Source organism: Argiope bruennichi, chromosome 9 (assembly GCF_947563725.1).
Source record: "Argiope bruennichi chromosome 9, qqArgBrue1.1, whole genome shotgun sequence".
Classification (NCBI taxonomy): Eukaryota; Metazoa; Arthropoda; class Arachnida; order Araneae; family Araneidae; genus Argiope; species Argiope bruennichi.
In genome coordinates, this window is record NC_079159.1 from 19,181,020 (window position 1) to 19,194,830 (window position 13,811).

At 29.1% G+C, this 13,811-nt stretch overlaps 1 protein-coding gene across 1 annotated transcript; it reads right to left on the reverse strand.

Annotated features, from left to right (window-relative positions):
- Positions 1 to 9,187: 9,187 nt before the first annotated feature.
- LOC129984586 (cuticle protein 10.9-like) lies at positions 9,188 to 12,216 on the reverse strand. Its single transcript, XM_056094506.1, has 3 exons — positions 12,207 to 12,216; positions 11,023 to 11,085; positions 9,188 to 9,844 (listed from the first exon to the last, which is right to left on the reverse strand). The coding sequence occupies exons 1-3, from the start codon at positions 12,210 to 12,212 to the stop codon at positions 9,431 to 9,433; spliced, it is 483 nt and encodes a 160-aa protein (XP_055950481.1). The 5' UTR covers positions 12,213 to 12,216; the 3' UTR covers positions 9,188 to 9,430.
- Positions 12,217 to 13,811: the final 1,595 nt, after the last annotated feature.

Sequence of the window (13,811 nt, forward strand, 5' to 3'; positions counted from 1 at the left end):
ATAGCTGTGATATGTTCATGTATCCCATTGTGTATTTATACTCTTAGTGTAAGAAAAAACTGTGACAGAATGTCTGTGATGAAATAAAATCTTTACATAATTCCAGATTTCAATCTCGATGTTTGTTTCTTCAAGCGTATAAAGCAGAAAAATTTATGATGGATATCTACTTCCTCAAATATTTTTTTTTCTAGTTTTCAAGTACAATTGGATTTTGGAGAGTGCAACTAATCTTGGAATTCTGAATAATATTTGTTAGAGATAATGGACAAAATATTATTTATGAAATATGACATTCAGTACATGGTTTGAAAGAGTTACAATAAGAGAGATTAGTTGGAGATTTTTCGAATTACTTTCATCACAATATTTTCAAAGTTCTATTGTTTCGTTTTACATGTTCTTTAATGTGTATTTTAAAAAGTAGTAGTTTTGAAAGTACTTTTTGAACATATTATCTTTAAGAAAAAAAAAACAGCTTTACTTTGGAGAATTATTACACACTGTCTGAAATGAATTAACTATCCTAACTCTTGTTTAAATACATATTGAAGAAATCAATTCAAGGTTGTTTTTTTATTGTTACTTAATAGAGATGGTTAAATGTATGTTTCTAAGATTATTTATGTAGTATGAGCCCCTATGCTACTCCCTCTACCTCGCCGGCAGATGGCAGTAGTGTTCCAACCAGAAGTATAAGTGAGGCAAACGGCAGAAGAGAGACACTTGGTGCGAGAGTGTGTGAGCTTGGAAGTTGAAGGATAACAGCCATGCTATGTTCGCCTGAACTGCAACCAACCCTATACTTTTGTTCTTTTGCTTAATGTTCGTGTAGTCCTGTGTTCGTTTATTAAAATATGGAAAAGACAAACGTGTAGTCTTCTTTCGATTGAGGACACGATCCTACATTTATTTATTTTAAAAACTAGTTTCAAAATACAATAATGAGTGATAACTGCAAATATCTCTTAAAAAATAATTATTTTACTGTTAAATGACTTCATGCGTAATGTAACTACTTAGTTTATACCAAATTATATATAAGATTCGATGTTAAATTTCGAACCATTTAGGAAATTTCTTTTGTAATAATTTGTATAGATGTTTTTAAATTTTAGTATTTGTGATAACACTCTGAATGAATCCATTAAATGGTTTACACAAGCTGCACCTTTGATTCTTTCTGTTTTTTTCTATAAAACATTGTTTATTGGCATAATTATTATGCATTTCATTACGGTCAGAATTCGTTTGGCTGTAAATTACAACTCAACTCAGATTAAATGACTACGTTAAAAAGTTCTTTTTTTTTTTTAAATGAGTGGAACTAAACACTGTTAAACGTTTCTAATAAAATTCTGACAAAACTGTTAGAATATTTTTTCCAAGTCTAGTTTTTGGATAGTTATACTGCTTTTTATACTTGCCTTTACATAAGTTTTAATACTATCTCACATCTTTAGATGATATTTTCTCAAATTCTAATTTTTTATAGAAATTCCTATATGAAACCTCATAAATTAAAATATAATTCATAGTTTTTATTCAAATTTTGCATAATAATTTATTAATTTATTCTATAGTTCCTGAACTGAAAAAATAAGTAATCTGTTAATTTAAAAACAGTTTATTATTTTCTTTTTCTTTACAATGAGAAAAAAATTGCGCATTTTGTTTTATTTATCAATAGAACTCCAAAATTAAAAGAACAGATACAAATACAGCTTATCTATTAATTTTCGAGCTACATAATATATTTCGTAACTATCTACAAAATTTTACGAAAATCTTTTGATAAACATCTAAAATTGATTTATATTTCATGCATTTTTTTATGCATAAAAAAAACAACTTTTTTTTCCGAATTTTTTTTTAAATTTTGGTTTTTAACTGATATATTTTGGTTTAATAGATATTTTTTAAATCTCTTTTATGAAATTTTAAAAAAAGTATGTATTTCTGAATGTTTTTCGAAAACTCCATCTCGAACATAGTAGAATGCATTAAAATTATTAAAGTGTTAAATAATTATAAAAAAAGCTTTAATAAAATTGAGATAAATGACTCCTAGAATTATTATTATTATGTTATTAATCTGTTAATTTATTGGATTAAAATAGTTACAAAATTTCGTTCTACATTTTGAATACCTATGGGAAGCTCTCCAGGAACAGAGAGACATGATTATCTATTGAATGCGTAGGAAAGTGGCTGAAATTTTAAACTTCGTTTTGTCAACAGATTTGATAAAGAAACATGTTTTTTTGTGAGAAAATGGAATTGCTTTTCATAATTTGTATAAGAAATCAAAATTGTTTCCGCAGTTTTCATTATTATTCTGACTTTTGACTGAAACTAAAAATTCATACATATAGGAAAAAAAAAAAAAAAAAAAAAAAACATTCCAAAGATTTACAAATGAGAAAATGTACGCATTTTTTCAGCAATAAGAATAGATATAATTATTATTCATCGCTATAAAAACTGCATTTAAAATTATTACCCCATTCATTAAATAAATTTTTAATTGTAACCAAAATATCATATGGCTAAATAAGGTTACTTTATGGATAAAAATGATTAATATTTTAATATGTCTATAAATTGTTAGTTTGATTGAAAATATGGACAAAAAAAATAACCATGAAGAATCGAATTGTAAACAACTAGTTGATTGGCATCTACTCTACTTCCACGCCGCGGACCAATAACAACAACTACATATATAATGCTTTACCGAAATTGTAAGGGTTATATTTTTTCCTGATTTGGTCAATTACTACAATTTTAATATTTTAATGAGTTAATATCCTAAGAAATTTCTATTAATATGCCCGGTCTCATCCCGAAATGATTTTTTCAATTTCTGTTCTTCCTAAGTTAAAATCGAAGAAGCATTATAATTTCTCCTTAACTACTACTGATTGTTAGTAGAACATTAGTCATAGTTGACATAAAAATTATTTTAACGCATTTTATTTAAAACTCTGTAATTTTAATATGGAAGCAATGCGTTTGCTCATAACAAAGAACTGGAAGGACCTGTTCAAAAAATTCTCATAAAATCTCGATTATAAACATCATGAAAAAGAAATAAATCATGCTGCTCAATATCTTGTCTTTCTGCGTAATGAGTGCCAGCTTATAAAGTTGCTTAAAAAATATAGCAATATCTTTTTAGCTTCACTTAGTTCGATACTTTTTTTCATCTTTATTCATTTGGACTATTTTAACATATGAAAAAAAATTGTAGTAAATAGTAATTTCATGTCTTCCTTCTGTATGCAACGAGAGATTATTTGTAGGACACAAACATCGAAGAGAATTTTCAAAAGCCTACAAAATCAACTCATCGTTTTATTCCATTCTACAGAAACTATAAAAATTTAAAATACAACCAATTGTTTGTTTTTTTTCTCTCGCTAATAAATGTAAGAGGGTGATACGTTCAATTCCCATTTAGTGGAAGAAGTGACAAATTTGAAGTGTAAATGTCATTACTTTGTGTTACATTTAGGAGAAGGCGTTGATAACTGTCAGCAAAAAGATATAAATGCTAATTTTTCTGAATACTGATTTATTGTTGTAAAGATTTTTAATAAAAATATTAAAACTAAAAAGGCCTTAATGTTATTTTCAAATAGTCTCTTTAAATCATATTTTATTAAATGTGTATCATTTCATAAAAAAAAATCTAATTTTTTTTTTATTATTTTGTAATTAGTTTTATTTATATTCATGCATGTTATTATAAATGAAAGATTTTAGAAAATGTTCCAAATCACACTTGTCACAGACGAGCCCACTGACTTTAGAAGGCAGGGATTTTAAGCCAAGGGTTCCTCTCTTGTTTTTTCAGTAGCGCCATCTAGAGTACGACTTAGCTACACACACTTCATAACCCTTTTTACAGGACTGACATCATTCATGCATTTCCCTCATCCACAGATCGTAGTTTAGACCTAAATCAGAGAACGATCACCCCTGATCCAATACCCCCAGAGGTATTACTCTCGACATGGAAGATATTGCGACCACGACAGATTAATACGTGCGCCAGCCACCACACACACGGAGAGTCTTCGGCAGGCGGGGTTCGAACTCGCAACTCAAGGGACGCGACTCCAACGCCCTACAAACCAGGTTATCCCAGCCCTTAGAAATTGTTATGCTGAAAAAGCAAATTGTAAGAATGCAGCGAACAATCATGTGCTTGTGTATAAGTGTTCAAACTATAAATCGGATTTACAAATAAATCACTCCATAATAAAGAATTTAAGTTTATTTTATTGTAATGATTTTGGTTCTTCGTACTTTTACATTTTATCGAGCAAAATTTTAATAAGTTCCTGTATCAGAAGTGAAACATTTTTTGGACTATCCGTATGTGAAATCGATGATGAATATGTCCTAAACAATGTCCATGAGGTAAATGAGCATTCATGTATTTGAGTATTGTCTCGATTAATCACCACCAATAGAGAAAATATATACAAATTGGAGCAATGTAAACACTAAAAGTATAATATAAAAATTGAATAGAAAAAGCGCTTTCTCAGTATTAAAAAAATAAATATATGTGCATACAATAGCAAAAATACTTACTAATAAGGAAATTTCACTAATAAGAAATTTTGAGCAATTTTTTTTTAAATTTCAAGCAGGGTTTTTTAGAGATATGACAAAATGATTAATTATTAATGGAATTTATGTGGTTTAATCAAATTGTTTATGCTTAAAGTTGACAAAACAATTTTAGCAAAGAAGCATTTTGACTACAAGGAAACTTTATAATTATATCATGTTGACAAAGGTTATTTAAAAATTATGGTAACAGTATAGGGGAGCTTCCATACCGTTGATATTAGCATAGAATTGATATTTGAATTCATAAGATGCCATTCAAAACTTAAGGAACATTTTCCTTTATTTCATAAAAAGCTTTCAAGTTTAAGGTAAAGTATGATCTTGTTAAGTGGCACCCCTCGCATTTTAAAATGTGTTGAAGAGCTAAGAATTCCAGAATAATGAAGAAATCATGATTAAGATTCCAATATCTTTATAAATTTAATCTTTAATCTTCATTACTGTATTAAAAGCTGTCTGTAAGAAAAACTGTCTTTACCCTGCCTGTAAGAATTTTCGGAAGATGAATAATACACAATTGTTTTTACGAATCATAAGTAAGTAATCAGGATATCTTACTTATGACCCTGAAGAATTTTCGAAAGATGAATAATTAACTGCCTGTAAGAATTTTCGGAAGATGAATAATACACAATTGTTTTTACGAATCATAAGTAAGCAATCAGGATATCTTACTTATGACCCTGAAGAATTTTCGAAAGATGAATAATTAACTGCCTGTAAGAATTTTTGGAAGATGAATAATACACAATTGCTTTTACGAATCATAAGTAAGCAATCAGGATATCTTACTTATGACCCTGAAGAATTTTCGAAAGATGAATAATTAACTGCCTGTAAGAATTTTCGGAAGATGAATAATACACAATTGTTTTTACGAATCATAAGTAAGCAATCAGGATATCTTACTTATGACCCTGAAGAATTTTCGAAAGATGAATAATTAACTGCCTGTAAGAATTTTCGGAAGATGAATAATACACAATTGTTTTTACGAATCATAAGTAAGCAATCAGGATATCTTACTTATGACCCTGAAGAATTTTCGAAAGATGAATAATTAACTGCCTGTAAGAATTTTCGGAAGATGAATAATACACAATTGTTTTTACGAATTATAAGTAAGCAATCAGGATAGTTATATCCATAAAGATTTACATCAGAATTTTACTTTAAATTACTTAAATACAATTCTTTTTTTTTCTTCCATGATTGAGATCGATTTTGCTTGGAATCAAATATCAATTGTTCTATGGACTCTTAAGTGAATTATTAGAAACAGAACTGGAAATTATGTGTTTGGAAATTGGGTAATGTAATTAGATAGAAAAGATCGGCTAAGTAAATTCGTTGCTGTATTGATATTACATGTTTATTGTAGTCATTGCAGTATGCCATAAAAAATATTTTTTTTAGAAGTGAATCACAATTGATGAATACTTAAGTCGTTTTATGTCAAAGGATCGTTTTTGGTAACAATAACAGATTGACGAAAAATAAGTAAATAAGTAAATAATTAAGAAATGAAAAAATTAAGAAGATAAAAAAATTAAAGTAAAATAAAATAAAATAAATAACAATTGAGTTTTCTTCTCACATAAGCTCAAAACATTCACAGATATTTGAACTATACTCAGTTCTCATTCATAACGGAAGAGGTTCAAATTTTCTTCTTTTATAATCAGTCGATTCCCATTCTGAGAGCTTAAAAGAACATAATATTTCAAATACGAATTAAAAATTTGAATGTTTTATTCAATTACTAGAATTTAAATTAATTTTTAAAAACTTTTTTCATACTTGTTTCAAAACAACGTTTGTTGTTACTTCCATAGGTTAACAAAGTAATATAAATCATAAACACAATGAACTTATTAGAACAGAATTTGAGAATTTTCTGAAACGTTCTGATCGAGTAATTTAAAGAAATATGAATCTCCGACGCATATATACACTTTCACTCAGCATAATAGTCCATACGACTAAAATGAAACCACTAAATCAAAATTCTAGCAAATGACGGTGATAAATTAATATCTCAAAAATTCATAGGTAAAACACTGTTCAAATATGAACACTTGTCGTCTGAACATTTATAAAGAACTATTAAATATTTCACCTGGAATAAAACCGCTAAAGATATAATTTGTATCTTTAGTTAGCTTGTTATATTCAGAAACGATATTTAAGCATTCGCGAACTGTTAAAACCTTATTTTGATTAAAACGAGGTGTATTGCCTAGTAAATATATGTATCTATATAGTACATACTCTTTTATACTGTAAGCGTTTGGGCCTACTTAGATTATTAACCCTTTGCACTCGGAACAGAGCATAAATAGTCACCTAATACAGGGATATTTCTCTATCATACATGCATATACAGGTGGCTATCAAAATAATGGATACACCTGTGAATAAAAGTGACATTTTTGCATGCGCTTCGTAAGATTAATACTTCGTAAGATGTAATAATAGCCACTAGTTTTTTTTATAAATAGCAATGTACATATTCTGATAGTATGTCTTAGCTTTATTAAAGTTCTTTAACTCTTGGATATTTTTCAAAAACCCAAAATGTCGGACCTCTTAGATTTTCAAAGAGGCCAAATTGTAGGATCTCATCTAACTGTAGCAAGTGTGACCGAAATGTCCCTTTAGGCGTTTCTAGAGGTATGGTGTCTAAAGTTGTGACAGCGTACACACAGTGTAGCAAGACAAGCACGGCAAAGCAAAATAATGAGCGAAAAGAGAAGCTCGGTGAAAGAAACTGAGGGGTATTGAAGCGGATTGTAATATCTGAAAAGCGAACAATTGCATCAAAAGTGACCGCATAGCTCAATCCTCATTTGATTCTCCAGTGTCTGTGATTACAGTTAGAAGGCACCTTCATAAACAGAACTATAAGGCAAAACAGCAATTCCCAAGTCATTTGTCACAGATATTAATGCTAAACGAAGTCTATAGTGTTGTCACATTCGCAAAACCTGGTCGATTGATAAGTGGGAAAAAAATATGTTCTGACTTATCGTGTTCCCCACATTTCGCTACAAAAGGGCAGGTGCACGTTTGGAGGGCATCTGCACAAGCGTATGATCGTGATTGTGATTCCAACTGTCAAGCGTCGAGGTGGATCTGTCTTGATATAGACAGCCATGTCTTGGGTTTTTGCTGGACCAATCGTAATCCTGAAAGGAAGGATCAGTGGAGAGAAATTTTAGCTGCCCAGGTCCATCCTATGATTCAAACGTTGTTTCCTGCAAGAGATGGAATTTTGCAGGTTGATAATGTACATATCCTTGCAACGAGACTTGTTTAATCTTGGTTTGAAAAACATGAAGATGACGTTAATAACTGCTTTGGTCCGCACAGTCATCCGACCTCAATATAATTGAACCGTTATGGTCTGTTTTAGAACGTTCAGTACAGAAGCGATATCCTCAACCTGTATCTCTCCCATAACTTTCACAATATCTCCAGGAAGAATGGTATACTATTTATCTAAACACTATTCACTTGTATGAATCGATTCCTAGGCGAATCTACTCTGTATTACATGTTAAAGGCAGTTATGATATGGGCAGGTACCACCACATCATACTAATAAAGGTTTTTTTTTTTTTTTTTTTTTTTTTTTTTATAAATCTAAGGTTTTTCCATTATTTTGATAACCATCTGTATATATCCGATTGCAAAGGTTTAGCATGCTTTTCATGAGGCATACAATACGGAACCCAATTAGAAAGAACATATACTTCAAATACCAAAACTCTAAATAATAAACTTGTTTGGGTATAACATCCTTTCCGAACTTCCCTAACTGGAATCTATTTTTCCAAAGGCAAAAGTAAAAAATTGAAATAAGTAGAAGCGGCTTTGAAGTTACATTTTACATAGTAATGGTGAGTCTGCAAATATGTTAATATGAATTGATAAATTTCTTAGTTGAAAATGACTGTTGCAGTAACTAATGCAAGAATTCAGGAGGATGCGGCTTTTTTTTAAATCGGAAGTTGATGAAGATTAAGAGTATGTTTTTGACACGAGGAAACACCTTATATTAATTAAGATTCTTTGATGTAAGATTTTTTCTATAAGTAAATGGAGAAAAAGGATATGGTAGGATACTATAAATTATCGCAACAGTCTTAAATTATTTAAGATATAGTAGTAGTAGGTATGCAAGTAGGTATTTGCAATGAATCAGAAATATTTAAGTGTTAAAGTTAATTTTCTTTATGTTAAAACATAGAAAGATTAAATGAAAAAAAAAATCATACTAATAATTTATTTCCTCGGTTACTTTATGCATATGAAAGCGAGTACGTAATTTATATTAGTTAATGCAATATCCAACAATGTTTTAAAAAGTTTTTAGACGCTAATACATTCATGGATTGTCTCATAAATTTGTAAAAGTGTTTTAATATCTTGTTTCGAAAAGGATGCAAAAAAGATAAGACGCAAAAAATAATATCAAAGCAAATTTATTTTAAATTGTACAGAAAGAACAAAAATTGTACAAAAGTTAATGCCCAGCATTCCATGCAGTTAAATAAAGCAAGCGATGAAGAATCTGTATAGAAGCTGCTTTTAATATATTTCCTTTTTTTTTATATAAAGAACAATGAAGCAAACTTAATTCAAAGCAGGTAATAGAGAAGCTAAAGATTTTTTTTAGAAAGTTATTGGAAGCATGAAGTTATTGCAAGCAACATTGCAATAATCAGATATTTTACAAGAGAAACATTATTTAAACAATCACATTAGCGAATCGGCTGTCCTATCCTCTGACAGCTCCTCCGATCAAAGGCACAGCAAAGTTGACGCCTCCATAGTATCCCAAGGCATCTGCGAGCCCAGGTCCGAATCTGTAATCTCCAAGAGCAGCTGGGGCAGCGACCACTGGAAGTGGGCGGACAGGTTCGACTGCCTTGACTACAACAGGCTGATGAGAATTGACGAGAACAGCAGCGGGGTTCTGATTGGCGGTGCCTGGTTCGTTGGTGTTGACCTGTGCTCTGAATCCAGCATGGTCAGCAACATAGTTGACGTTACGAACGATTCCTCTAGCGTCCTTGAAACCATAGCTTCCCACTACACCTCCGAGTCCATTCCCTTTTTCTTGTCTGTATTGGTCACTGGTGTGATCCCTAATGGCGTACCCGAAGTTGTAAGGCTGGGCATGAGGAAGGATCTGCAAAAAATTAATTAGAAATCGAAACTTTGCACACTATACATTTCAATCGAATGATACTAATAATATTCAGCCATTAACAATTATTATCTGAAAATTTTCAAAATAGTTGAATAAAAAAAATATTTTATCAAGTGACCATCAAAAACCAAGGCTTAGGGGAGACATTAATACGTATTTATATTTTAAAATTTTATCTGTTATAATTTTTAATGTTTTAACTAGAAATTAAAGTATTTACAAAATCATTTTTATTATTAAAAAAATGTAAGTGTCTATTAAAAAATAAAAGTTTCTACTTTAAATTAGCATAAGATACAAATGCGAGATAAACTTCAATGATGGAATTTAATTTTTCACTTATTCATTTTTCTTCAGTTCTTTGCATCAATTTCGTTTTTCTGTGTTCGAAAATGCATGTTCGCAGACGAGGTTTCCCAATGAACTATTAATTCTCATATAAAAATTTGAATGACAATGGTTGCCGTTATTACAGGAATAACATTCGGCTTTTTACAGCGAGTATAAATTTCATGACATCTATTTGAAATTAATTTTTATCAATATTTGTTTACTGCCAATTCTGCCGTTTGAAGATTCGTAAATAATTAATTTCATCAAAGAGCACTTGTCTTTTCATTTTATCTAAAATTTATTCGAAGTTTATTTTAAATGAATCTTTAAATGCCAAATTCTGAATTTTAATCTTAAAATTCGAATTATTGCAAAGTGGTGAATATTTAAGTTGAAAAAAGTATAGTATTCTCGATATCTAATTTCATTGTTTTAAATATAGCCATGCTCGAATTTTATAAATAGTTCAGATAATATTATACTTTATTCAGGAATTTGACTTGGGAATTGGTATTTAACATACTGAATTGTTCTAAATAGGATTTGAGAGCATGGGCTTATTTTGCACTATATAGTTAATTAATTTTTTTCCATAGTATTAAATTCCATCATATTTTTCATCGTAACTGTATTACATTCAAAATCGAAACTAAAATATGCAGCAATTATCATTTATTTGGTAAAAAATTTAGTTATCTTTAGATAAAGAAAAAAAATCGAATACTTCATAAAAGTTGATATTCCGCTTTCTATTTTAATCTTTTATGCAAAAGAACTCATATTAGTAAAGATTAACTTAAAAAAATGTTTAATTTCATACTTACAGCTGGCAAAATTTGGGAGGCTTGTGACAAAGCCACGCAAGAAATTACAACCAGAAAAAACATCTGAAAAATAATTTATTTGATAAATATATGATGAAGGTATTTTTTTAAAGTAAACATGATATATTAGGAAATGAAGTTATGTTTTTAATTGTAAGAATTTCAATAAAATGTAGTATTAAATACAAAAACAATACAGGATTGGAATTTTGAAATTCAGCTTAAAAAAACCTAATTAATAGTTTACAAGAATTGCTAACTAATCATTTGCAAAATCAAGAGTAGAATGGCAATAAACTATTTTCGTTATATTATTTTATTAACCAGAATTTATTACATATGTATCAGACAGCCGAAAATTTTGAAATTTTATGAAATTAATTATTTTTTTAAGTATTTCTTCTTGGAATGTGCTTAAAACTGAGAAAGAGAATAAGCTGGATGAGTAAGCAAGTTGTCACTTACATGGAAAATACATTGCATGTGGTATGGTTATATTTTACATAGTCGAGAGGAATTGTTTCATAAGGTTTTAGTGACAAAATTGTAACTAACCTTAAAATTCCTGTTATCATCGCGGTGATCCCATATTTCTCTGATAGAATTATGTAAGAATGCGGGCCCGGATCTTGTTGCATTATTTTCTGTTTTAAATGCTTATATATTTTAAATTAAAATTTTTGCTTTAATGCATAAAAACTTTTAGAGAAATTTTGAAATGTCTAAATGCGTTGAGAATAACATTTTGATTTAGAAGTAAAGCAATAATCTTTCAAAGTTCGTGCTTATATTCAAAGTTATAAAATCTCAGAATTTGTTAAAAGTTATGCTTAATAAGAATCAACGTCTCAACAATTATTTAGTTTTTCAATAAGGTTTAAACAGGTCAAGATTCTTTCAGATATATACTAAGTATTTTATAAAATTTTGATTGTATGAATTTCAGCCTTTTAAAGTTTTATGTGATATTTTACATTACATATCAATATAAGCATAAACCTTATTATTTTTTACATGTTCCTTAGTGAAATTCAAAGCTTCATTTTCAATTTATAAGTTATATTTGAAATTACGATGTTAGTTACATTCTGAAACTTCAAAGGAGAATACTTTTTTTTGTAAGAGAAACTCACGAATAATTTTAAATCAATATTAGAAAAGGAGAAAAAGAAAAAATTTCTTACTTTCATTGACTCTTCAGTGGTTTCTGAATGATTCGTTTGATTCTAAAATCTCTTATTTATACTTGAGTTTCTGCAATGAAAGTGAATTAAGTATTCCATTTACTTATCAGTTTTGTAGGTCAAAGTCTTGACCTTTTTTTTTTTTTTTTTTTTTTTTTTTTTTCTAACATAGGAAGTTACAGTAAAACAGATTAACCTTTAAAATCTTAATCCGAAAAAGCATGCATTCACTGATGAGTATCTGTAATGTTACAACATACTCTAACGCTTTGGTTTTCATTACTCAAAACTCATTGAATAAATCATAAGAAAGTAAAACAATTGATGTTGGAAAATATTGCTAATTTATTCATTTCAAATATTTAGAATAATGAATATTTATGATTAAACTATTTGGCGATTCATATCTCTTCAATGGCATGAAAACCTTTCGTTTATTGTGAATATTTATTATTTTATTTTATATCTCTAATATACACGTTTTAATTTTGTAATTTTTAAATACTGCTCTGTTAAGCCTACAAACATTAGTGATCACAGAAATGAGAGGTATTCGTGATAATTATTGAAAGTTGTCAATTACAGAAGTTGAAAATTCAAAATATCATTTGAAATATAAGATTCTAGAGGGACCACGTTTAAAGTTTGTAATTATAGTAAAAAAGTATTTCCTCTTTATAAAATTGTCCAAAAATTTCCAATTTATAACTTAAACCTTCTTTTTCTTCATATATTCTACATTTTTTTTTTATTTGCTGGGCTCGTTTTTTATTTTTATGGACTTTTTAGGTGATCAAGAGTGTCTTTTGGAATTGCAAATTCGTTAATAATCAAATCTTGCGTATAACTGCTAAAATATACTAGCAATTTATTTAATACACTCAATATACCTTCTCCAACTTCATTAAACTGGAAAATTGCTTAACTAAATGTTTTTTCGGAATTATTTTTCAGAGCAAAAGCCTACAAACAAGCAAAATCCAACTTCATTAAACTGGAAAATTGCTTAACTAAATGTTCTTTCGGAATTATTTTTCAGAGCAAAAACCATAAAGCTTTCATTGACGTTTAGCACTGTGCGGTGGTCTGGTGGTAAGAGTTTTGGTTTAAGGCCTGTAGAATTCCAGGTTTCAGACCTTATAACCTCCATGTACACGTTAAATCTCATTAATGTGGTGTCGGTTTGAAAAATGTGGTGTCAATCCTGGTGTCGTCTGACCGAAGATCGGAATTGCGTGATCCATCCCAATAGCCTTCTGTTGCTCTGAAATAGGATGTTAATATAATTAAACAATTGGCATTTTCGGTTCTTTCTGCATAGGAAGGGATTCTTTAGTAACTTTTGGTCATAGAGTTTCATGTACATTGGTTTTATAATATTTTAAGTAAGTTTAATGACTTTTTTTCAATAGGTATTTTTTCTGTGTCTTTGTCTGCTGATATTTGCAACAACTATTGGCTACTTTTAGGCTTTGCTCATGCACAAAATGTTTAGTTCTTGAACAGAAGTAACAAAATTTTGCTTTGACTCCAGATTGCATACTTTCAAGCATATCAGAATAGCTTCGAATTTCAATTCCATCATAGTTTTATAATTTGTCAATA

What these genes read in the sequence shown, in the direction of transcription:
- LOC129984586 (XM_056094506.1), bottom strand. An exon ending in CCTCCCAAATTTTGCCAGCT is followed by an intron (nt 9,845 to 11,022) that starts GTAAGTATGAAA and finishes AATTTTTTGCAG; the next exon opens with ATCCTTCCTCATGCCCAGCC.